This window comes from Nothobranchius furzeri, chromosome 1 (assembly GCF_043380555.1).
Source record: "Nothobranchius furzeri strain GRZ-AD chromosome 1, NfurGRZ-RIMD1, whole genome shotgun sequence".
Classification (NCBI taxonomy): Eukaryota; Metazoa; Chordata; class Actinopteri; order Cyprinodontiformes; family Nothobranchiidae; genus Nothobranchius; species Nothobranchius furzeri.
Genome location: NC_091741.1, coordinates 53,197,504 through 53,221,340, shown reverse-complemented (window position 1 = coordinate 53,221,340; position 23,837 = coordinate 53,197,504). Strand labels below are relative to the sequence as shown.

The following is a 23,837-nucleotide window of genomic DNA, read 5'->3' as shown; positions in this document are numbered from 1 at the left end:
CTCATGCAGAAGAAGTGCTGAGGACCACAAAGTAACGACTGTGTTGAGGACATCAGTCTGACCTGCTGTTTCCACTACAGCAAAGGACCATTCATCACTGAAGTCAAGAACATTGTTTCTCCAAATCTGTCCCGACACGCTGGGCTTCAGCTCCAGCCTTCCTAAAACCGTGAAGGCTGCAGTCCGACGTGATGACTTTTGAATAAAACCTGATTAACACAAACCTTTCTCTTTAATTAAAAACGACTTATATTTGCAAACAACTAGCCCTTATAATACCTTTAAATTTTCTCACATTTCTGGTGTTTGAACACAAAACAATGCACATACAAAACTTCCTATAGAAATATTATATAATATTTCATATGTCTTAATTTTTTACATAAATTTCCTTCTTGGCTTCAGCTCTAACATAATATAATAGATTTAAACCGTTTATCACCAGGTTTATGATCAATACCATCAAACATTTGTATACAATTGTGAAAAAACATAAAACAATTAAAAATCTATTCATTTTTTGTGTTTTATGCACAGATTACTTGTTTTGGGGCTAAATTGTCACAGCCTTGGAGTGCCACAAATAGGTATAAAAATTATTTTTGCTCACTTTATAGTTTTTGTGTAACTTCATATTTTCTAAAGAAGTCACGATTTTAACCTTAATGCACAAAAAATGCAGGCACAATGCTAATTCATATAATATTTCATAACTCCAAATTTTGTTTACATGAACTTTGTCCTTGGCTTCAGTCCTCACAAAATATAATAAAGTATTTGTGCATTCCTGAGATTTAACCCTTTTTCCCCCCTTTATTGTCAGGTGTATGATCATAACCAGAAATGTAAACAAATTATTAAATATAATTTTTTTTGAGTGTGTGTTATGTTAAGATGATTTGTTTTGTGGGCACATTTTCAACACATTGGAGTGTCGTAAATGGGCATAAAATACTTTCATTACATTTTTTTATTTAAATGCAGCGTTAGTTATACACATGGAAAATGTGCAATCTAGTGGAAAACATTAAAAACTCAAAACTGAGTCTGCAACTGGCCTGGGAACCCAGACAGAATAATAATAAAAAAAATTATGCTGATAATTACGCTTATTAGAAAAAATAATATTTCCATGGAAGTCAAAGGCAGAAAAAATGTACCAAGAACATTAACGTTACAAAATTCTTTAATCGTTATATCAAATTTAGCACAGCAAATGTTCTAATTGTTTTTTGTAATTGTTTGGGGCGACGGTGGCACAGGAGTTAAGTGCTCGCCCCGTGATCGGAAGGTTGCAGGTTCGAGCCCCGCTCAGTCTGTCGCTGTTGTTGTGTCCTTGGGCAAGACACTTAACCTACATTGCCTGCTGGTGGTGGTCGGAGGGACCGGTGGCACCAGTGCTCGGCAGCCTCGCCTCTGTCAGTGCGCCCCAGGGCAGCTGTGGCAACATTGTAGCTCATGCCCACCAGTGTGTGAATGTGTGTATGAATGGGTGAATGACTGATTGTGTTATAAAGCACCTTGGGGGGTTCCAGGACTCTAGAAGGCGCTATATCAAATACAGGCCATTTACCATTTAATTTCCCCCAAAACAGTCAACCTCCTAAAAAATTAGATAAACTGCATTAGCATAGCCCAAATTATTCACAAAAACACACCTGTCTGCGTAAATAAAAAAGACTAAGGACATATATGGGCTAGCTAACATGCTGCTAGCATGGCTAGCTGGAAACACCGTGTTAGCATTATCACTTCTTGTCCACATGGATTAAATTTGATTTTGCAAGTTGTACCCATATATGTGCTACAAAGACATTAAAGCTTCTTTCCGGAGTATTTCTCTTATTCGATGGCACCATCTAGTGGCTAACATGCGTATCACGTTTCTGTTTATAAATGTGCTTCTGTAGCCGACAAACAGAGCTAAAAGACGTTGTTTTACAAGTATTACTCTCATGTCATGTTGTGTTCTCACATATTTATATTTTAGAGACTTTCTTGTCCGTGAAAAGTTCATCAACTCTGCATCAGCCGAGGTATTCCTTAAATTTGAAGCGTCTAAGTGGTAGTCTTAACGATATAGAGCTCCGGGAGTTGACGTCACGTTTCCCGGCATGCAACAGTTCAAATCGAAACGGCGCCATTTGGCTGGCAGAAGCCGGCAGCTGGACTATTTGTTAATGTCAAAAAACTCAATCAAACGGGAAATATGGTAATTTCCTGTTGTGCCCCAGGATGCAGAACAGAAGCGGACGACATAAGGAATGAGCCATCTACAGGATTCCCCAAGATCCGGAGCGCCGCAAACGTTGGATCATTGTAATAAAACGCACTAGTGACCGGGCTAAAATGGAACTGTGGGATCCCGAGAGTAAAGGATTTTGCTTAAGCAGCGACCACTTCATATCAGGTACTTAAACCAACGTTTCCTCAACTGTGTATGGTATTTATTTTAAATGCTTTTATTACGATTCTTAGCGGGCTTCCTAAACTTATTTTGGCGTGGCTTTTTCTGTCTTATTACTCATAGCAACAAGTAAACATCATGTAAAACGTTGCCTCGTGAGTTCTGCATGCTGCCGTTTCCGTGTTTTATGATCACAGCAATTAACCGGCTAAGCTGTATTTAATTTTTAAGCAATGGTTGCTCAATTGACAGATCACACGTAAAAAGCACTTTGGGTTGCTATTATCTGTCTCACCGAGACAGCTCGTGAGACGCTCCTGCCTGACATATTTATTTTATTCATGGAAAAAAAATCAAACTAGTGATTTCTCTTAGTGTTCAGTTTATACATTCAAACAGCACAGCACTCTATTTAAACTACTTACGTGTAAATCTGTTATTTGTCCATCCATCCATCCATCCATCCATCCATCCACCCACCCACCCACCCATCCATTTATTTTCATCCGCTTATCCGGAGTCGGGTTGCAGGGGCAGTAGCGTCGAGAGGCCCTGACTTCCCTCTCCCCAGCCGCCGGAGCCAGCTCCTCCGGGTAAATCCCAAGGGGTTCCCCGGCCAGGTCCAGTAAGAAGTCCGCTCCGACAGCTTCTGGCGTCGGAGCGGGCAGTAGCGTCGAGAGTCCCATACCTCTCCCCAGCTCCTCCGGCTGGGGGAATCCCAAGGGGTGCCCCGGCCAGGTCCGGTAAGAAGTCCGCTCCGACAGCTTCTGGCATTTTTAAAAAGTATCCCAGGGGCACGGTAAGGGTCGGAGATGTTTAGTCTATTTAATTTCTGACTATATAAAATTATTTCTTCGGTTTTAAAGTGTGAAGTAAACTCCAACGAAGTAAAATCCAAGCGGATCCCGTTCACGTTCATGGTTACATCCGTGTTTGTTTACCTTTTTTTTCTGCCAAAATGGCGTCTACTAACTGAGAGTCACGTGGGGTCCGGAGCTCTATTGGTTAGTTCTTGTCGGCGCTCAGTTTCCTATTGCACAGAGCTCTGCCATGCAGGGGGCGTGCTTAGCAAAAATAAATAAATAAAAGACGTATAGCTTATATCACAGTACATGATAAGATAATCACTTTTACGGATTTTTGACAAATCATACATAATTTCTGAACGAGGAAAACTCCGGAAAGTAGCTTTAAGGAAAAGCAAAGGGAGAGGCCTGCTCTTGTTTATTTTAAAAAATTGGTCTGTTTGTAATCTTTTTTTAGTATAATTTTACTGGACCACTGTAATAATCCTGTTCAGCATCTGCTGCAAAATGAATGATTGTATTCTGCAGGATGAAAACATGATGCACCCAGAATTAGGTCTGGTTTTTATTTATTTACTCTGACATGCATATTGGCCTGTGGGAGCAAATTGGAGTACCCAACCCCATGCACGAATGAGAACATGCTAAATCAGCTCAAAAAGGCTGCAGCCGGGATTCAAACCTGCAACCCTCTCTGCGAGGCAGCAGTGCAAACATGCAGTGCTGTAATTCAGAATTTATTGCTTTCTCTTTCTTTGGTGCTCCACACAGCACCCCCAGGTGGTGTAGCTGTAGGCGTCACCTGTGGCTGTTTGTCACGACCGGGCTCTCCAGCTGGTCACTGGGATCCTCACTCTCCCTGCTCCTCAGTCTCTCCTGGCGTGCCCGACGCCTCCTTTCCCGAGCAGCCTCCTCCTCATCATCGTTGTTTCGCAGCATCCTGAAAGACAAATGAAGAGACAGAGAGTGAGAGGGGACAAAGAGACATTTTCCCAACTTTCAGCCGTTCTTCCTGTCCTCAATTAAACACCCATGCTAGAAAACTCCAAAGTGAGTGATTCTTTAAATTGGACTGTAATCACCATGGTGACCAATGCTGATGGATTTGCTTCAGGCTTCTTTTTCCTCTCCTCTTTATCTCTTGTCAAGCTGACCTGTCAGCTGTGAGACAACTAATACTTCTTATCAGGACGGCAGTTTTCACAAGCTGATAGAAGTGGGTCTGGAGACCGAGCTTGGCCAAGGATAAGAGGGTTCTGATCCGGCCAAAGTTACAGCAGAACAGAACTAAAGTTAACAAACTTAAATGAAATATTGGAGAGGAGAAAAAGAGAATGGCTGTCCTGCTCTTTAGAGACAGTACTGTCCTCCTGATGAAACATCTCAATGCTCAAACAGGTCATACACGCTCGCGACTAAAACATAAAAACATCTGGATCGTTGCTCTAAATATGATTTTAGGCTGGATTTTCTCCACTTACCATAATATTCTGATACTAGCAGGCTTGTGTTGTTCTACAGAGTAAAGTGCTTAGATTCCACTGAAAGCAGCAAAGTTCAAACCTGTTTCTGGGACTCATCTGCAGGAACTCTGATAATCGCTCCCAGACCTGCTGCTTTTATAAATCTAGGTCCGTATGGCCCCGGCTGACCTTTACGCAGCTAACCACACGCCTAGCTGACGCTACATGTTCACACCAAAATGTGTGGCGGGCGGAGCTAAAGCTGGTGTTTATCTCCTCCTTCGTCTTCTGTCCAAGCTTATGGGTCTAAGAGCCAAAACTCTTATCTACTGTTGTTTAGTGAGGGTAACACATGCATGTACACGTTGTGTATTTATGCAAAATATATGTACAGAGTTGGGCTGAACAACTGCAGCAGCTCACTCACATCTGTTTCGGACTTTTAAGAGCAAAATCACACTCCTGAGCCTTCCTGGTAAGGTCTATTCAGGGGTTCTGGAGAGGAGGGCCCGTCGGATTGTTGAACCTCAGATTCAGGAGGAGCAATGTGGGTTTCATCCTGGCCGTGGAACACTGGACCAGCTCTATACCCTTAGGGGGATCCTGGAGGGTGCGTGGAAATCTGCCCAACTAGTCTACATGCGTTTTGTGGATTTGGAGAAGGCGTTTGACCGCATCCCTCAGGAAGCCCTGTGGGGGGTACTCCGGGAGTAATGAGTACCAGGCCCTCTGATACGGGCTGTTAGGTCCATGTATGACCGGTGTCAGATCTTGGTCCGCATTGCCGGCAGTAAGTCGGACTCGTTCCCAGTGAGAGTTGGACTCCGCCAAGGCTGCCCTTTGTCACAGATTCTGTTCATAACCTTTATGGACAGGATTTCTAGGCGCAGCCAAGGTGTGGAGGGCATCCGTTTTGGTGGCCTGAGGATCAGGTCTCTGCTTTTTGCAGATGATGTGGTCCTGTTGGCTTCATCAGAACATGATCTTCAGCTTTCGCTGGAGTGGTTTGCAGCCTAGTGTGAAGCAGCTGGGATGAGAATCAGCTCCTCTAAATCTGAGACCATGGACTTGTTTCAGAAAAGGGTAGAATGCCTTCTCCGGGTCAGGGATGAGATCCTGCCCCAAGTGGAGGAGTTTAAGTATCTCGGGGTCTTGTTCACAAGTGAGGGAAAACTGGAGCGTGAGATCGATAGGCGGATTGGTGCTGCATCTGCAGTGATGCGGGCATTGTACCGGTCTGTCGTGGTGAAGAGAGAGCTGAGTCAGAAGGTGAAGCTCTCGATTTACCGGTCGATCTACTTTCCTACCCTCACCTATGGTCATGAGCTTTGGGTAGTGACCGAAAGAACGAGATCGCAGATACAAGCGGCCAAAATGGGTTTTCTCTGAAGAGTGGCTGGGCTCTCCCTTAGAGATAGGGTGAGAAGCTTGGTCATCCAGGTGGGACTCGGAGTAGACCCACTGCTCCTCCACATCGAGAGGAGCCAGTTGAGGTGGCTCGGACATCTGGTCAGGATGCCTCCTGGATTCCTCCCTGGTGGGGTTTTCCGGGCACGTCCAACCGGGAGGAGACCTAAAGGTAGACCCAGGACACGGTGGAGGGACTATGTCTCTCACCTGGCCAGGGAACGCCTTGGGATTACCCCAGAGGAACTGGCCCAAGTGGCTGGGGAGAGGGAAGTCTGGGCCTCTCGCCTTAGGCTACTGCCCCAGCGACCCGACTCTGGATAAGCAGATGAAAATGGATGGATGGATGAATGGAGTTGGGCTGAACAACTGCAGCAGCTCACTCACATCTGTTTCAGACTTTAGAAAATAATATCAAATTAAACTATTCCCCCTCAACAGAAGACACATTAACCCTTATTTAAAACGCCATGGCAACATGATGTTGTTCTGCTGTAATCCCAAAGGACGGATCCGTCCCAGAAACAGCAGCATGAGAACCAGGGAAAACGAGAGCTAAAAGTGGAACAAAGGAGTCCTCGGTGGTGCCGACGACGGCGACCGTCTCAGGGTTAAAGATTCCCCCGGAGGGGGAGGAGGAGAGAACAAACTCCTAAAAGATGAATTAGCATTCCTGTCAATCACAGGCTGGGCAAGACACACACACACACACACACACACACACACACACACACACACACACACACACACACACACACACACACACACACACACACACACACACACACACACACACACACACACACACACACACACACACACACACACACACACACACACACACACAGCCTGATTTAATATCCCCCTCCTTACTGAGGCCCCCAAACTCTGTCAGCACACTGACAGAAATATGAGGTGGAGGCAGCAGGAGGAGGAGGCGGCAGTGAAATAGGGAGCAGGGATAAAGAGGAGAACCGGGAAGGAAAGGGCGTGCGCCATGGAAGAAGGAGTAATCGGTAGATTTTTATTACAGTCGACTTTTCCTGTAGGAAACGGAGTGTTAAAAGCTTCAGCCGTGTGTGTCTGACAGCTGTGCGTTTCCACGGTAACCAAATAACCAAAAGGCTGCTGTCACCTGACAGATTTGCAGGTTTCGTTTCACATTTCTGCACGACTCCAGAGGAAGTTTAACACGCGTTAGCGACAGCTTTCCAGGGTGAGTTCTGAAAACAGACAGAGAATCAGAAAAATGTCCAAATATTATCGTTACAGCGACCAATCTCAGAGAGAAGCCCATGAGAAAAGATTCCCTCAATCCTCCACGGCAGAAGAGGGAGGGAGGAATTGGACCGGGCTGTCGGGAATGCTGACCCATTCCCACGCCCCCACCCGTTTTCTGCTGGGACTGACCCAAGCTAGCCGAAACTGTTTTCCCCCTCAGCTGCATGCACGCACAGATACTTGAGATCACATAGACGTTAGAGAGATGCACTGGTCTGTTCCAGACTCATCACAGAATATAGGTTCTTCTGGGTTCCCCTTAGAACCAAGTCTTCGTAATGCAGAACCAGATTATGTTCAAACAGGGTGGGGATGGTTCCACATGGCTCAATTACAGGGGACGGGTGTCATTTCCTCACCACTTCCTGGTTCTGCCAGCAAATATGTAAAGAATGAAAGAGAGAAGAGCGGAAAATGGGTGGTGATGGAAAAAAGAGAGGGAAAAAAGGAGGATGTGAACTGAAAGGAGGAAGAAGAGCATGATGAAAGGAAGAGATGTAAGTAGGAGGAGTAATGTAGAGAAAGGACCAATCCCAATACTTGCACAGCTCCCTGCAGTCCTTAGCAAGGTGCACTTTGCAGAAGTGGGCAGTAAGGTTTCAAGTGCGTGGCACATAAGTGTGCAAATAATTGCCTAAATGAGACGGGGAGCATTGCTTCATCGACCGCAACGCGTGCCGGGATACTGGTCACTGTTATACTTTTTGTAAAAACCTTTATCAACAACTTTCAAACAAACAACCAAGCAATTATTTGTATGAAAATTTCAGAGCATCAACAAATCATCCCACAATTAACTATTTTCATCAGAAAATACATATTGTCATATTTTACGCAAAGCAATGAACTGTGGGTAAAATACTTCGTGAAATGCAGATCAAGGGTCCAAAAGGGGCGTGATCAATTTCTGCACTTGATAATCAGGACACCCTACGCGCTCGCACCCCTGGTCGGAATTGCGCAATTGAAGGACGCAAGTGTGGAAGTGCAAGTATTGGGATTGGGCCAAAAAGGAAGGACGTGAAGGAAGAAGACTGGAGATGATGGCAAAATGTCAAAATAAAATCTCTAAAACATACATACCGTAAATCCTCTAATACAGGCCGGTATTCAATTAAAGGCCGGGTCTCCAATTTTGGCCGGTGTCGGCGGAGGTGAATAATGGCTGGTAACAAGCAAGTACGGGGGGCGGTTGTGTCATCGTCTCACTTTTGATTTGCCAGTGATAGACCGCGAGGGTAACTTTAACCATGCGGAGATGAAGAGGAGGCGAAATTTTGATATCAAGTTCAAAGAGAACGTGCTGATTATGCTGCAGAACACTGGGGAGCAGTAGCAGGGGTTGTATGAACTAGTCAACTTCACTTTAGTGACTTTTTATGCCTGTCGTCGACTAGTCGCTGTCACGTGATAATGACCGGCAAGATGCAGCCCTCGGAAAAGACAGCAGCCTGCGCTCGGGGGGGGGTGGGGGGGGGGGGGGGGGGGTGGGGGGGGGGTTGGGGAATGCGCTGTGCCAGAGCGTTGGTACTGACACGCGATCATTCATGTCGGTTCGTTTCCTTTAATGTTTTCTGTCTTTTATTTGCGCATGATGTGTTTCGCTGCTGTGGAGCGGGGCACATCACCTTGTCCTCCGACGCACCGATCACTGATGCGGCCGCCAAGCAGGGAGCACTCCGCTGTTTTTGCGGTTAGTAGATCTGCGTCCTGAGCACGGCCACAGTAACAATCAGGTGTCGCCACCTCAAAAAATTATTTAACATGCGATCGTTCATGTAGGTTCATTTCCTTTGATGTTTTCTGTCTTTTATTTGCGCCTGATGCGTTTCGCTGTGGAGCGGGGCGCATCACCTTGTCATCCGGTGATGCACCGATCACTGATGTGGCCACCAAGCAGCGAGCACTCCGCTGTTTTTGCGGTCGGAAGATCTTTTAGAACTGCAGTTCAAAGGTAACTCATAAGGTGAATATATACAGGTGCTGGCCAGTAAATTAGAATATCATCAAAAGGTTGAAAATATTTCAGTAATTCCATTCAAAACGTGAAACTTGTACATTATATTCATGCAATGCACACAGACCAATGTATTTCCAATGTTCATTACATTTAAATTTGATATTCATAAGTGACAACTAATGAAAACTCCAAATTTGGTATCTCAAAAAATTAGAATATTCTGAAAAGGCTGAATATAGAAGACACCTGCTGCCACTCTAATCAGCTGATTTACTCAAAACACCTGCAAAGGCCTTTAAAAGGTCCCTCAGTCTTGTTTTGAAGGCACCACAATCATGGGGAAGACTTCTGACTTAACAGCTGTCCAAAAGACAATCATTGACACCTTGCACAAGGAGGGCAAGACACAAAAGGTGATTGCTAAAGAAGCTGGCTGTTCGCAGAGCTCTGTGTCCAAGCACATTAACAGACAGGCGAAGGGACGGAAAAAATGTGGTAGAAAAAAGTGTACAAGCTCTAGGGATAACCGCACCCTGCAGAGAATTGTGACGACAAACCCATTCAAAAATGTGGGGGAGATCCACAAAGAGTGGACTGCAGCTGGAGTCAGCGCTTCAAGAACCACCACGAGGAGACTCATGAAAGACATGGGATTCAGGTGTCGCATTCCGTGTGTCAAGCCACTCCTGAACAAGAAACAGCGCAAGAAGCGTCTCGCCTGGGCCAAGGACAAAAAGGACTGGACTGATGCTGAGTGGTCCAAAGTTATGTTTTCTGATGAAAGCAAGTTCTGCATTTCCTTTGGAAATAAAGGACCCAGAGTCTGGAGGAAGAGCGGAGAAGCACAGAATCCACGTTGCATGAGGTCCAGTGTAAAGTTTCCACCGTCAGTGATGGTGTGGGGTGCCATGTCATCTGCCGGTGTTGGCCCACTCTGTTTCCTGAGGTCCAGGGTCAATGCAGCCGTCTACCAGGAAGTTTTAGAGCACTTCCTGCTGCTGACCAACTTTATGGGGATGCAGACTTCACTTTTCAACAGGACTTGGCACCTGCACACAGTGCCAAAACCACCAGCACCTGGTTCAAGGACCATGGTATCCCTGTCCTTGATTGGCCAGCAAACTCGCCTGACCTTAACCCCATAGAAAATCTATGTGGTATTGTGAAGCGGAGGATGCAATACGCTAGACCCAACAATGCAGAGGAGCTGAAGACGACTATCAGAGCAACCTGGGCTCTCATAACACCTGAGCAGTGCCACAGACTGATCGAGTCCATGCCACGCCGCATTACTGCAGTTATTGAGGCAAAAGGAGCCCCGACTAAGTATTGAGTGCTATACATGCACATTCTTTTCATGTTCATTCTTTTCAGTTGGCCAACATTAGAGAAACAAACATTTTTTCATTGGCCTTTAGAATATTCTAATTTTCTGAGATACCAGATTTGATGTTTTCATTGGTTGTCACCTATAAATATCAAAATTAAACGTAATAAACATCGGAAATACATTGGTCTGTGTGCATTGCATGAATATAATGTACAAGTTTCACGTTTTGAATGGAATTACTGAAATATTTTCAACCTTTTGATGATATTCTAATTTACTGGCCAGCACCTGTATGAACCCAGGTAGCAGACAGGACAGAAAAATAGTCAAATAAAAACAAGCTAGTTTTTGTACCTGGTGGTTGCAACAGACAGACACCATTGAAGGTAGTCAGAAGTGAGGAACAGAAAATGAAATAATTATTTTAATGTTTAGAGCAACAGGAACTCCGAGAGGCTGCAGGCGCATCAGTGAGTTTGCTGCTGCTGCGCAGGGGGAGGGGGGAGAGGGCTGAAGCAGAAACTACCGTTGTTAAAAGAAATGTGTTTAACTTTGAAAATGTGGGCGTAATTTTAATTGTCAAAAACTCCAGCGAACCATTAGTTCATTTTGCTCAAATAGAAATAGAGGCCTGCCTCTAATACTGACCCTCCTTCCAATAAAGGCCCGGAGCTTGATGAGCTTGAGTCAAATACAGGCCCGGGCCTGTATTAGAGGATTTACAGTATACTAATAAAATAAAAAATTCAAATTCCAAAATTAATGTTAAAAGTGCTAGAATAGAGATGTTTTTGAAAGACACCTGGTAGAGGTTTCCATCAAAAGGAATAAAAGAAAAATTTATCATAAAGCTACCTATACATCAGCTACACAACTGTAAAATATGAAAATTAACCTGCATATATCTTAGCTTAAAGAAATTTTGCTAGCCTGGTTTGTCAAAAAATATGCAAGACCTTTAAAGGCATGATGATAAAATGTAAAAATGAATTTCCTGTACTTATATATCATCCCAATAACCTGACTTATGGACTATATAGGAACAAAAACATTGATGTTTGACTAAGCTAGCTTTAGCTGAAGCTAGCTGCTGAACTGACTCCAGGTCTTTGTAGTCTCTTTGGAAACATTCCTGTCCGACCGTGCTCCAGAGAGAAAGCACATGCTTCGGCACTGATGAGTAGCATTGATTTGGGAATTGAGTAGCCAGGAGAGTGTGAGAAACCACCGAGAGGAAGATTATGTGGCTTTATTGAACACAGCTAAAAGCAAATGGAAGCCCTCTGCCCTCACTGATGCCAGCAATGATTCTCTTGGAAATATAATAGAGGCTGAAATGCACACAGACACACCGTCATAGGTCAAAACTCAACAACACTTGTATCATTTTATGCTGATGTGTAACACATTTAATCAAGCCTTTATCTGTTCTGGAGGTACAAACCACACCGTTTCTACATTATTAAACACACCACATAAAGTACACACACACACACACACACACACACACACACACACACACACACACACACACACACACACACACACACACACACACACACACACACACACACACACACACACACACACACACACACACACACACACACACACACCAAAAGCGACTCAGCATGTAGGAAACCACTCGTGGAGACCTGTCCAGTAAACACTTGTAATGGCGGTTATTATACGGCTTCACATCCTACCCACTCTGGGCTCAACATGAGCTTGTGACTAGTCCAACCCAGAGAGGCATGTAAATATTGATTGCTTTCATGTATTATTCAGAAATGATGTAGAGATGTGATCTTTTATAAATAACATTAGCTGCGTGTTGCTTGCCAGCTGAAATTATAGCAGCTCAGATCAAATAAACAGTCATTTATGCACTTTTGCCAAGCCTAAACCTTCATCTTCGACTCCTAGATGTTTTCTTCACTCAATCTCCTCTGTCTCCTTTTCAGTTGTCTACAATTTCTGCCAAATTCCATTTTCTCCATCTTACATAAACACTAAAATCATGTATAAATCATTCTAGGAACAGGGTGTTGTGAAGGGTTAAAGCTGTGGACTTAACTATGAAGAATTAAAGACGTGGAAAAAACTAAGCTACCCTACCAGCTGCTGCTAAAGGCTGTTCGTCTCTCTGCACTACACTTTCACAGTAAAACAAACTGCTAGTTAACGGTTAACCTAATAAATCCTTTCAAAAACAAACATTTCCTCATTCTGTCTCGGTCTCTTTAAAGAGCAAGTCACCCCCACCAAAGTCTTACTCCATTCCCACTTCCTGTTTGAAAAATGCAACAAATGCCGTTGCCTAGCAGACCGAGAGGGCGAAGCGAACCCACTAAAAAAATACACACATACAGGCTCACAATGACATTGTGACATCATATGGTACCAGCTAACGTCATTGGGTACCGCTTAGCCAATAGCGATGGCAGATTTGAATTCAAATGCAGTGCTGAGTTTTTACCTGAAGACACCACAACACTGACAGGTTTAGGCAGGACATTTTAATTTTTACTCAAATGCACTAAAGTGCAAAAATTTTGTCATCACGTGTCTGAAGCACGATTAGACACTCGTTTATACAGTTTATCAGCAAAAAATAATTGATTATGGTGTGACTTGCTCTTTAACTAGACAAATCAAGTAGATTCATCCGCAGTTCAGACACAACCTTGGAAAAGTCATTTAATCATTTGGTCCCTGTTCTTCATTGGGTATGAGCGACGCTAGCGAAAAAACAAAAACAAAGAAGAATGAGCATAGCTAAAAAGAAAGAAAAAAAGATTAATGAGCTATGCTACAGAAAAAAATGAACAAAACAAAAACATGAGTACAAGCAGAAAAGAAATACAACAAAAGTGTATGAGCTAACCCTAGCTAAAAATACATAAAACAAATAGGAAACACCCAGAGTCCTTTGTTTAACAAATACAATAACTAATTGCATTAGGTTTCACTTCCACAACCTTTACATCAAGCTAGGGCTGTGCGATTTAGCCTAAAATCAATATCACTGTATATTGAGGAGTTCACCTCGATAACGACAAATGGACGACAACTACATGGATGAGCAATAATAAACGTTGTCCACTAGATGGGGCTGTCATGTGTATCACGTTGAGTCACGTCATCATGTGACTCGAGGTGGTACAGTTTCTTAAAGGGACACAAATTTACTGACTATGGATAGTGATACATTTCAGATTTATTGGCAGGCCCTACATCAAGCACACATTTATTTTTAGTGTCTGGTTTAATGTCAGAATTCCATTTAGTAGAATTACCTGAACTATATTAAATGTTGTCAGCACAGGAAAAGCTGCTTTTCCTTCAGAACGGGGCTTTGCCCATTAGAAACCCCCCTCACGTAACGCTTGTGTCAAAAAGAATTATCAGAGAAGACCATCTATGCATTCAGCAGAGTTCAAACCTGTCAGTTTGGTCTCTGCAAAGTAAGAGACTAACAACAAGCTGCAAAGCAGAAAGTGACCTTGGCTGACTATCTGCATCCACATCGGACTCGTCCTTAAATCCAAAGACTGCAGTATGGATGGAGAGACTCAGTAGAAACACTTTCTTGTCACACTCACGATAACATTCTCAAAAAAAATAAAAAATAAAAAAATAAAACCAAAACCCTTTTAACAATTTTTTGAATAGTCCACTTGGCGGGGTTACGGCTAAATCAAATTGCAGAAACGAACTCTGGTTTAATCAGTTTCTTCCACTGAATCAGAGGGTTCAAAAGGCCAGAGGATCTGGGAGAGAAAATTGGAAACAGGGAGGCAGGGCATGATTGAACATTTGAGGTCATCGCATAGCTTTTCAGATTTCTTATCAACCACCTTTTTATTTTCCATCTTGCTTGGTCTGAGGAAGCCGATACTCGCCGAGTAATTTTTGGCTCAGTCCTCCTGTTACTTGGCAAATGAAGGAATCCTTAATGTGGGCTGCTGCACGATCTCAAAAACAACACAGTCCTAAATGCAGCAGTCTCCTCTACGGAGGGAGCTTTAGTTACTGCAGAACAGTTAACTAGAGGTGGCTCTGGGAGGAATCAGCAAATATGAATTAAAGTAAACCTTCTCACCGTGAAGCCTCCAGACGCATCTCCTCCCGCTTTTGCTTCCTCAGCTCCCGGCGCCGCTCAAAGTCCAAATCCTCCATGAGTGCACTCTGTTGAGTTGATATCACAAAACACAGATATGTTAAGTTATTGGTGCTACATCCTGTCGGCAGCTAAAATAACATAAAAATGTCATAAAAATTATATTTCTAGAATTGCAACCTACATTTATACTATCCAATACTCTGCATGCCATGTTGCAGCTAATTGCTCAACTTCAAACAACTGCCTTCTGATAGGGGACATATCATCGTAGCTGCAAACTCAGAGGGTGTGAAAAAGGTGTAATTTAAAATAGCTAGTTTCTGTTTTATTTGTTGAACTTTAACCTCCAACTGCTGCAGTGTGTTATCAGTTTATGGTATGCTGTTTCTCTGACTGTGACTGGTCAAATGACGATGCGCGACCTTTTCGGATTTATACAATTAATGTAAACACCATATTTAGCTGCAAAAACTGCTACTGAAAAGCAACAAGTTTGTGGTAAGTATTATACAAGGCATGTTCATGAAGTTTGCACAGAATCTCTTCAGGGTTCTGTCACTTTAAATCAAAAAAGCTGCTAGTGGCCAAGCACACCCACCAACTTATAGGCTGCAATGAGGTGATGAGGTTGGAGATCCCCTTTTATCCCATTACCTGCCAACTTTAAACAATTGCCTTCTTACAGGGGACAGATTATGCAAAAGCTACTTTTTACACTCCTAAACTTTGTCCAGGATGACAGCGCAAAGACCTTTTTTCTAAAATCCAATATGGCTACCATAATAAACACACAATTGTTCATGACTCAGCAATTTTTCACCAATTGACCTTGTATTCATTGTGGTGGTAGCTGACAAAGTGACTACAGATTATGAAAAGGCTCCTTCCATTATTCAGGATGGTTACCATACTACCAGTTATAACGGCCATTTTTGAATTTTTCGGGCTATTTGTGTTTAAGGAAGGAAAAAAAGTGTTGGATATCACACACCACATCATATTCTACAATGATGTCTTATTCATCCTTCACCTCTAATGGGGCAGACAGTGAAGTGTGTGTGTGAGAGCGTCTTGCACAAACATGGTTACCGTGGTAACCTCAACAAGCAATGAGATTACTTTCCCTGAACTAACTTAAAGTGCACTAGAAACTGTTGTAAACACATCTATTTTAGCTGGAAACGCCACTCGAAGACTACAGCAGCCACAAGAGGCCTTCATCGTTCGTCTCCTCCTTTTCCTTGGTTCTCTGGTTAAGTTGAAGCTGAGCAAAGCTCGTGCTTCTTTTTCTTTCCACGTTGACAAATCAACTATTGTTAGCTTCTGCCTCTGCAAGCATGAGGCAGAAAGAGGCAGGACAAAGCAGCCAAGGCAGGATGTTAGTGCAGTTATTTAAGAGCAAGTCGAACACAGAAACACTCCACAAGGGTGTGTGAGAGGCAGAGGCCTGAGACCACCCAGGAGCTGCTGAGCCTCTATCATACATCTACAACCCCTTAAAGAAAAAAAGAAAGCCACTGCATGCGGCAACTAGCGGAGAGATCAAACGTCTTCTGTGAATTAGCTTTGAGTTCTCTTAGATGGAAATGCTAAATGAGCAAGAACGGTGCATGTGACTCAGACATGAAGCGTTTTTTGTGATATAAACACAGACGTGTTTCATACCTGGAATTAAACTCTTCAACAGTGTCTGTTTCCTGCAAACACACTGATAGTAGAGGTCTCAGCTGTCTCCTCCACCCTCTCTTCCTTCATCCCTCAGTGACCTCCTTTCCCTCCCCCCTATCCGGCCTGTGATCTCCCATCTCCCGTCTCCACGGCAGACCTTTTTCTCACTTATTCAGTGATGTATCAGAGCCAAACTGAACATTGTTTGGGCTTTCTGTGAGCTGTAAGTGTGCCCTCTTGGCTGCATGTGGGCGAAGCACTCATAACACTCCTGTTTACATAAACTGATGAGGATACACACAAAGGAGAGATGTTGGTAGAAAAGTCGTAACTATAGAAGAGCGTCTCCTTCCACACTGTTACACTAAAAACATGTGAGGCTAAAACCTGCACACACACACACACATGCACACACATCCCCATTTAAGTTTAGATGTGTGCAAACTGCGAGGGGGGAATCCATGCCCAAATGTGTAGCTGTTCACACAACTATAATTAAGACCGAATGAGAGCAATAACTTAAACCGACGAGGCCTGCAAACATCACCAGCCTAATCACACACTTCCTAGAAGCAGCGACGCCAAGGGAGACCAACTTATTAGTAACACGGGCACACAAGCAGATGAATGTGGGCTCATTGTCACAAGTTATGTCTGATTTATTAAACCGAGGTCAGCATTTCCATGCTTTTAGCCATAATGACTGTTTGGAAAAAATAGTTTATTGTCATAAGGGGGGCGATTGAGGTTAGAATTAAATTTAACTCCTTAATATTTAATAAACCTTTAAAGGGACTTATTGTGCCAAACATTTAGAATAATTTTGGGCTTCCATGTGGGTCTCTACTGCCTCTATGACACTTCTCACACACACACACACACACACACACACACACACACACACACACACACACACACACACACACACACACACACACACACACACACACACACGAACACACACACACACACACACACAGACGCTGAAGGAGTAGCGGCTCTATTCACCCTCATGGATAACCAAGCTCCTCACCTCAAAGCAGCCAATAAGGAGCTGGGTGGGCGTGGCCATCAACAGCATCCCCCCCCCCCCCCCCCAAAACTGTCAGAGGCCTGAAACGGCTCATCCTGAAAGGTAGGGCTGGACGACATGGCCTCAAATCAATATTTCAACATATTGAGCAGTTCACCTTGATAACGATAAATGGATTAGAGAGAGAGAGAGATGGTGATGGTAGATTTGGTTGAGGATAGCGATGTTCTGATCATATATTTTTACTCTTGATCCGAATGAGAGTAATTTGATTTAGAGTATCTGCCGATATCAAGTCCTGATACGATATTTCAGCAAAGCAGAAAAAAGGGAAAACACATCCAAGTTGTCCTTAAAAAGTTTTTTTTTTTTAGAAATTCCTTTATTTCTGCCATTTCCTTAGTTTATCTGCAAAAAAAAACTTGTTTAGAATGTTTGATAAAAACATATTAATATTAATATTATGAATATGTTTAAAAGTGGTAGAGTTGCTCATATTTCAAATCATTTACGTCCTCATTATTCAGCTCTTTTGAGTGGTAGACGTTCCCGTGATGATCGAGGCGCATGGCACCACGGCCAGTAGGCTAACTTTTACCTGCACAACACCTGTAGCTACCGGCGCGGTGCTGCAGAATGAGAAACCACAAGGTTTTACTGTTCGTCGGCAGTTTCTCTGTTTATTAGCATGTCTTTCACTGTTGGCTGGTTCCGTGTTTTATTAGAGGTGCTGCTGTGAACTTGAACCGAATGCAGACCGATGATTCGTTGTGGCAACTCCTGAAGGGAAAAAAGCTGGAGGAGAAAGTAGTTCTTGCAGCTGTCTTTCCCAGCATTTTGAATACCCAGTATGCACACATACCAACAAAATACATATGTTTTAGCTCTGCTGTGGAAACACGTTAGCTCTGCATTAGCATACTAGCTAACAGCTGCTTGTTGCTTTCTGTCAAGAAACAAAAAACACTGATGAGAGGAACTTGTTGAGATTAAAACTAAGCTATTGTTGTTCTGTTGGAAAATCTCTATCTCAGGAGGAATTTAGAAAGTCATATTTGTTGTTTTATAAGGTTAAATCCAATCTTTTTTCACCCAATTCCAATCTTAAAAATTCCCGTGATTGGCCCGATTTCCAATAATGTGATCAGATCGGAGCTTCCCTAGTTGAGGAGAAACCTGTTCCCACAATAATCTTTCAACATCTGTTTGGCAACTTTTAGCATTTTTATCGCTGCTGCCGGCCAGCCCCAGCCGATTTATTCAACATTTGAACGGTCCTCCATATCCTCACCGTCTTTCCCTTTTTGATGACCCCCCCCCATCTGGTTCATAGAGCAGCCACGTAAAAGAACATAACCATCAGCAGCCGAAGCACATCTTTTCATATGAGACTGATTTTGAGCAATCAAGTTCATGATTATGTTTTGCATAGACCCGTTTAATATGGAAGCCATGTAGCAGGGAAGCATGATGTTTGTCAAAGGCAATCACAGCACAGGAAGTGGACTGCCCACACTTTGGTAAAGCTAACAAAAGCAGACCGGGGAGAAAGTTCCGTCAACATTTTACTCTATTTTTAACCTGTCAACTCTACACCTTTCTGTTATGAATCTATCCATCCATTTCTGTTTATTTCCGACCGTCCATCCATCCTCCTCCTCCATCCACCCGAGGCTTCAGCATCAGCTATAATGACACATTTACCAGTCAAATTACTACCTGTCGAGCCTTCTAGACCTTGGCACAGAACCTGGTGTCAGTCTCTGGAAAGCCCTTAAAAACCAAGTTGATGTTGTTGTCAAAGCCACTGAGATTGGCCTCCATCATCTTATGAAGCTTAAGCAGAGATGCTACACACCCAACAAAGATCCAACCCAGCTTCTGGTGTGGCTTTGGCACGCTGTCTATTTTTGGTCTGGGTGAAATCTTTCAGATGTTTGCTGACTGCAGTTTCTTGGTCAGAAATGTAACTATCCTCCCACGATCCTCCACAGACATCTTCACATTCTGATGGCTAAGCAATGTCAGGAATGCCATTTAACCTTTTGATTTTGGACAAGCAGACTTGAAATAAGCCCCCAGACTTTCCAATGGCATGCCAGTTAGACTCGCCTCCGGATTTTTCTACACACAACTTTAGTTAAATCAACCAAAGTATTAACCACTAACTAAAGTATTTGGTGTGGAGGAGAGTGAGAACAAGCTGACAACACTGTTTATGTACTGTAGTCGGGGCTGAAGTCAGGTCCTGATCATCAAAAGGCTGAAATAAATCTAGATATACAAATCTTAAGCCTATTTATGGTGCATTGGTCCAGGGCTCTTATTGTGAAGGTTTCATTTAAAGGAAGTTATGCTTCATTTATACAACCAGAAGCTTACAACAGTCTTTAAATAGCTTAGTAATACAATAAAATTTTCTATGGTAACCAATAAAACCAGTAAGCATTCCATTCCTCTAACCGTGCCCAACAAACACCAACTTTGGTACGGCTGATCTTTTTGTTCAGAGGCCGGCAGAAGCCCTTAATCTAAGGGCTAGATACAGCAGTTTTTTTTTCAAACAAACATTACAAACATAAATATTAAGTTGTCATTTCTCCAAAGGAAACAAAGAGAAATTAATGCTAAAAGTTGCATGAAGACAGAACAGCTCTGCTGGGCTCCAGAGGAAAGGTGCAGAGTGATACAACCAGAAATTACAGGTGTGCAGATGTCCAGGTGAGGAGAAATATTTCAGTAATGTCAAAGTCTGGCACAAAGCCAAATCTCTTCAGCTATTTACCTGAGAGGAGATAAAACACCTGCTAGTGACACTTCCGCACCAAAGAAGTGCTTCAGGAGATGTAAAAAATTAGAGTAAAGAGATCATGTGCATTTTTACCGTTAATCTCTGAAAATATCCATCAAAAAGTTGTTGAAAATGAATAAAAAGATGTCCAGTCTCTGAAACACTTTGATGGCTTTGTACCATATGACCATAAAAATTAGGTCTAGTGTCTTTGGGGGACACCATGTTTCCGTCTGGCCAGCTCAGGGGTGTGAGCCTGTTGATGACATCACACCAGATGACTGGCTGGATATACGACTTAAAGACATTTCCATGTTTAAAAACATCTAGGTAGTAAGAAACACGACTTTAATAACAAATCTGCCAAACTCTTTCCAACACCTATGTGATAGAACAGAATCGAGAAAAAAAAGCAATATATTTTGGCTGAGTGGTACTGCCGTACAATATTGATGTCATCGGCAGGCGCAGGACCCCAAGCAGATCTGGAAAACGCCAGAAAACTAGCATCAGCATTGCATTCTCTGGATTGGAATTCACTGAAGGACATTCAAAGTCTGAAGTCACGCCAAGGTCGCATGCTTTCTGTTCCACATTTACCATAATGCTTTTTAAACTAGCGACAGCCACAGCGTTATGGTTTAAAACTACCCTGAAATGTATGTCCCGCCCCCTTTTGCCAGGAAACCACACACTACCACTTTAAAGTTTAATGTTGTTAAACACTGATTTGAAAAGCTGATGTTTGTAGCCAAAGCATAACATTGAAAATACGGCCATTTAGCTTTCAAGATGGTCACAAGTTTTCAAGCTCAAATACAAGACTTTGTTTTAGATTTGGGGTGTTTCTCAATGCCAAGGAACCTCGTCTTGATGTCTTAGCCCCGCCCCGGTTGCCTAGGAGATACATCATCAAGAGCTGCCAAGACGTGTTCCAAGGTTCATGTTCTACCGAGGCGTGTGTTTTCTGTTTGTTAGCCGTTTAGCTAGCTGAGCAAGGATATATGGGAGGAGTCTTGTAGCCTAGCCTTGGTCTAAAAGTTCCCAGAATACACTGCAGTATTTTCAAAAATATGGCGGATCAGAAGCTGGCAGCTACTTCAGGGGCAAATTTCAAATCTGAAAGTAAGTCAACTAATTAAAAATGTTTTTTAGATCCAAAGAAGTTGTCATCTATGGTTGGTTAGTTGCTTAGTAGTAGGAGTAGCTTCGGTGGCTAGCGGGTAGTAACTCACTTATATATTTATATATATACTTATAATTTAACAAATATATTCACAATTTAAAAACTAAAAGGCTCGCTATATATTTATATTGAAACGAATACGTGTCACGTGATGTTATGTGACCGCCGTAGAAGCCGCGGTCACGCGATGCAAGTCTGCTCCATTTAATTGTTTTCTCTGACCAAGGAAGGACAGTGTCCTCGTAAGCAAGGCGCCTCGCAAGACATTGCCTCACAAGGCCAGGCGCCTTGACACTGAGAAAAACCCATGAATACTGCTTTTATAGAAATATAGTTATGGATTTTACACATTTAGGTTCTTACATATTTTCACTCCCAGGATAGCGTAAAAATTAAGAAAATAGCTAGAATCTGATAGCTAAAATTGCTTTTATAGTCATGCTAGCTAGCATACTGGTAATGTTGCTACAAAAACAATAGTAAGATATTTTAGGCTTCGAAAACATTTCAAAAACATGACAGTAAATTTGTTGGGATAGCAAAAATAACCAGAAATGTTAGAGAGCTAATGCAACTTAGTCCGAAATGTAGCACGAGTTCATGAAATCAGCTAAAATGGGCTTTTTTTTTCCCACACAGGAGGGTATTGTAATCTAAAAGTGCACACTATTTAGTTTTTATTTGAATACTTTGTGAATATTTGAGGAAGTTAAATTTAACCAATCACCCAAGAAGACTCCAATTACAAAGATGATTAATTAATTTAATCAGATGATTTAGTTTGGTTTAAACTCAGATATATTTTGCCAAAGTGATTATTATCCTTTTATGGGTAATTTACCACAGATAAAGCCTCTGCAGTAAAAAAAGAAGGAAAGTGACATAATGAGACATAGATGGTGCATGCTGGTAGGTAAGCACACTTTAACAGCTGCTTTGGCGGAGGCTCTGGGGACAGTTTGAGTTGGATAAACCTAACCCTTTCTGCAGAGGTAAGGAGTCTCCGGAGACTTTTCTGACAGAGCAGGTAAAATTTATTCAGTTTGTATTTGAAGGTGTGAGCAATTTATTACAAACAGTATTTAGACGAAAATGTAAATGTGCAGAAAGTGTCTCAGAATGCAAACAGATTTGACTATGTCTGAAATTTTTAACAGCTAACACAACAAACATACAAAGGCCAGTACAACGGTGTGTGTGTGTGTGTGTGTGTGTGTGTGTGTGTGTGTGTGTGCGTGTGTGTGTGGGTGTGTGTGTGTGTGTGTGAGAGAGAGAGACATTCAGTGCTACATGTGTGATAATCATCAACACCTACATTGATGTGTCTGGAAAGGTGGCCTTCAGACTGAAGGTTTCTTCTCTCACACGGCCAGGTTGATGACATGTTGACATGTTCACAGTCTCAAGATGTAAGACTGTGCGCGCGTGTGTGTGTGTGTGTGTGTGTGCGTGTGTGTGTGTACGTGTGTGTGTGTGTAAGCTAGGGTTGTCACGGTATGAAAATTTAACCTCACGGTTATTGTGACCAAAATTATCACGGTTTTCGGTATTATCGCGGTATTTTTTAAACGGTGTTGCATATGTTCAGAAAGCATTGATAGTCCTGTTCTACACAAACTGAAATAGTTCTGAAAAGGTTTAACAGTGTTTATTAAACCTAAAATAACACAAAGCCTTAGCAAAAGTGCAACTTTTCACAAGTAAAGGAACAAATAGCTTCTTTTTCTGGAACATGTTACAGTAGTCAGTGCAGGTTTAAATTATACAAATCCAAACATTCAAAACATAAACAATATGTAAACAAATCAAAGAAACACCACTTGTTTTCTCACATACTTGTTTTCTTCATTATCAAAATGAAAATCTAAAACTCCAGTCCACACTTGACTTGAGCGCTGTACAAGTCAACCTTAAAAAAATATGTATTTAAAATAAATAGCCACTTTAAACAAATTACTAAAATAACTACTACACTATGTAATCAAATCCAAATGTTCAAGTATAAATGGCATTGAATAAGTAAACAAATCAATGACAAGGAACTAATTGTATATTTCTCTTCATCATCAACAAATAAGATGCTTCATCCAGCAACAGGGTGTCCGTGACACGGTTTAAATGCTGGCAGAGGACGCTGCGGCTGCAGCATATAGTGACTCGTTGCATTCTCCCTCAACCAAAAGTCCTCACGTCATGCATTTAAGCTAAAATGCTAATGTTAACTTACCTTGCACTGGCTGTAGAGACGTGGGTGATGGTCACGCAGATGTGCCATTAGATTCGAAGTGTTGCTGCCTTTTGCAGACACTTGTTTCCTGCACGTTCTGCAAACGGGATAGCCGTCTTCTGTCCCTCAGCATTTTTCAGAAATCTAAAATA

General features: G+C 42.5%; 1 protein-coding gene across 6 annotated transcripts in view; it reads right to left on the bottom strand.

Annotated features, from left to right (window-relative positions):
• The window catches only part of cald1a (caldesmon 1a), a 75,171-nt gene that overhangs the window by 17,010 nt on the left and 34,324 nt on the right, over positions 1-23,837 (bottom strand). For all 6 annotated transcript variants that reach the window (XR_001574151.3, XM_015974715.3, XM_015974716.3 and 3 more), the window contains exons 2-3: positions 14,760-14,845; positions 4,016-4,153 (exon numbers count right to left, since the gene is read on the bottom strand). Coding sequence is in view for 5 of the 6 variants with exons in the window: in XM_015974715.3 (XP_015830201.1) it covers positions 4,016-4,153; positions 14,760-14,836 (215 nt within the window). In the remaining variant the exon portion in view is untranslated. The remainder of the gene's footprint in view (positions 1-4,015; positions 4,154-14,759; positions 14,846-23,837) is intronic.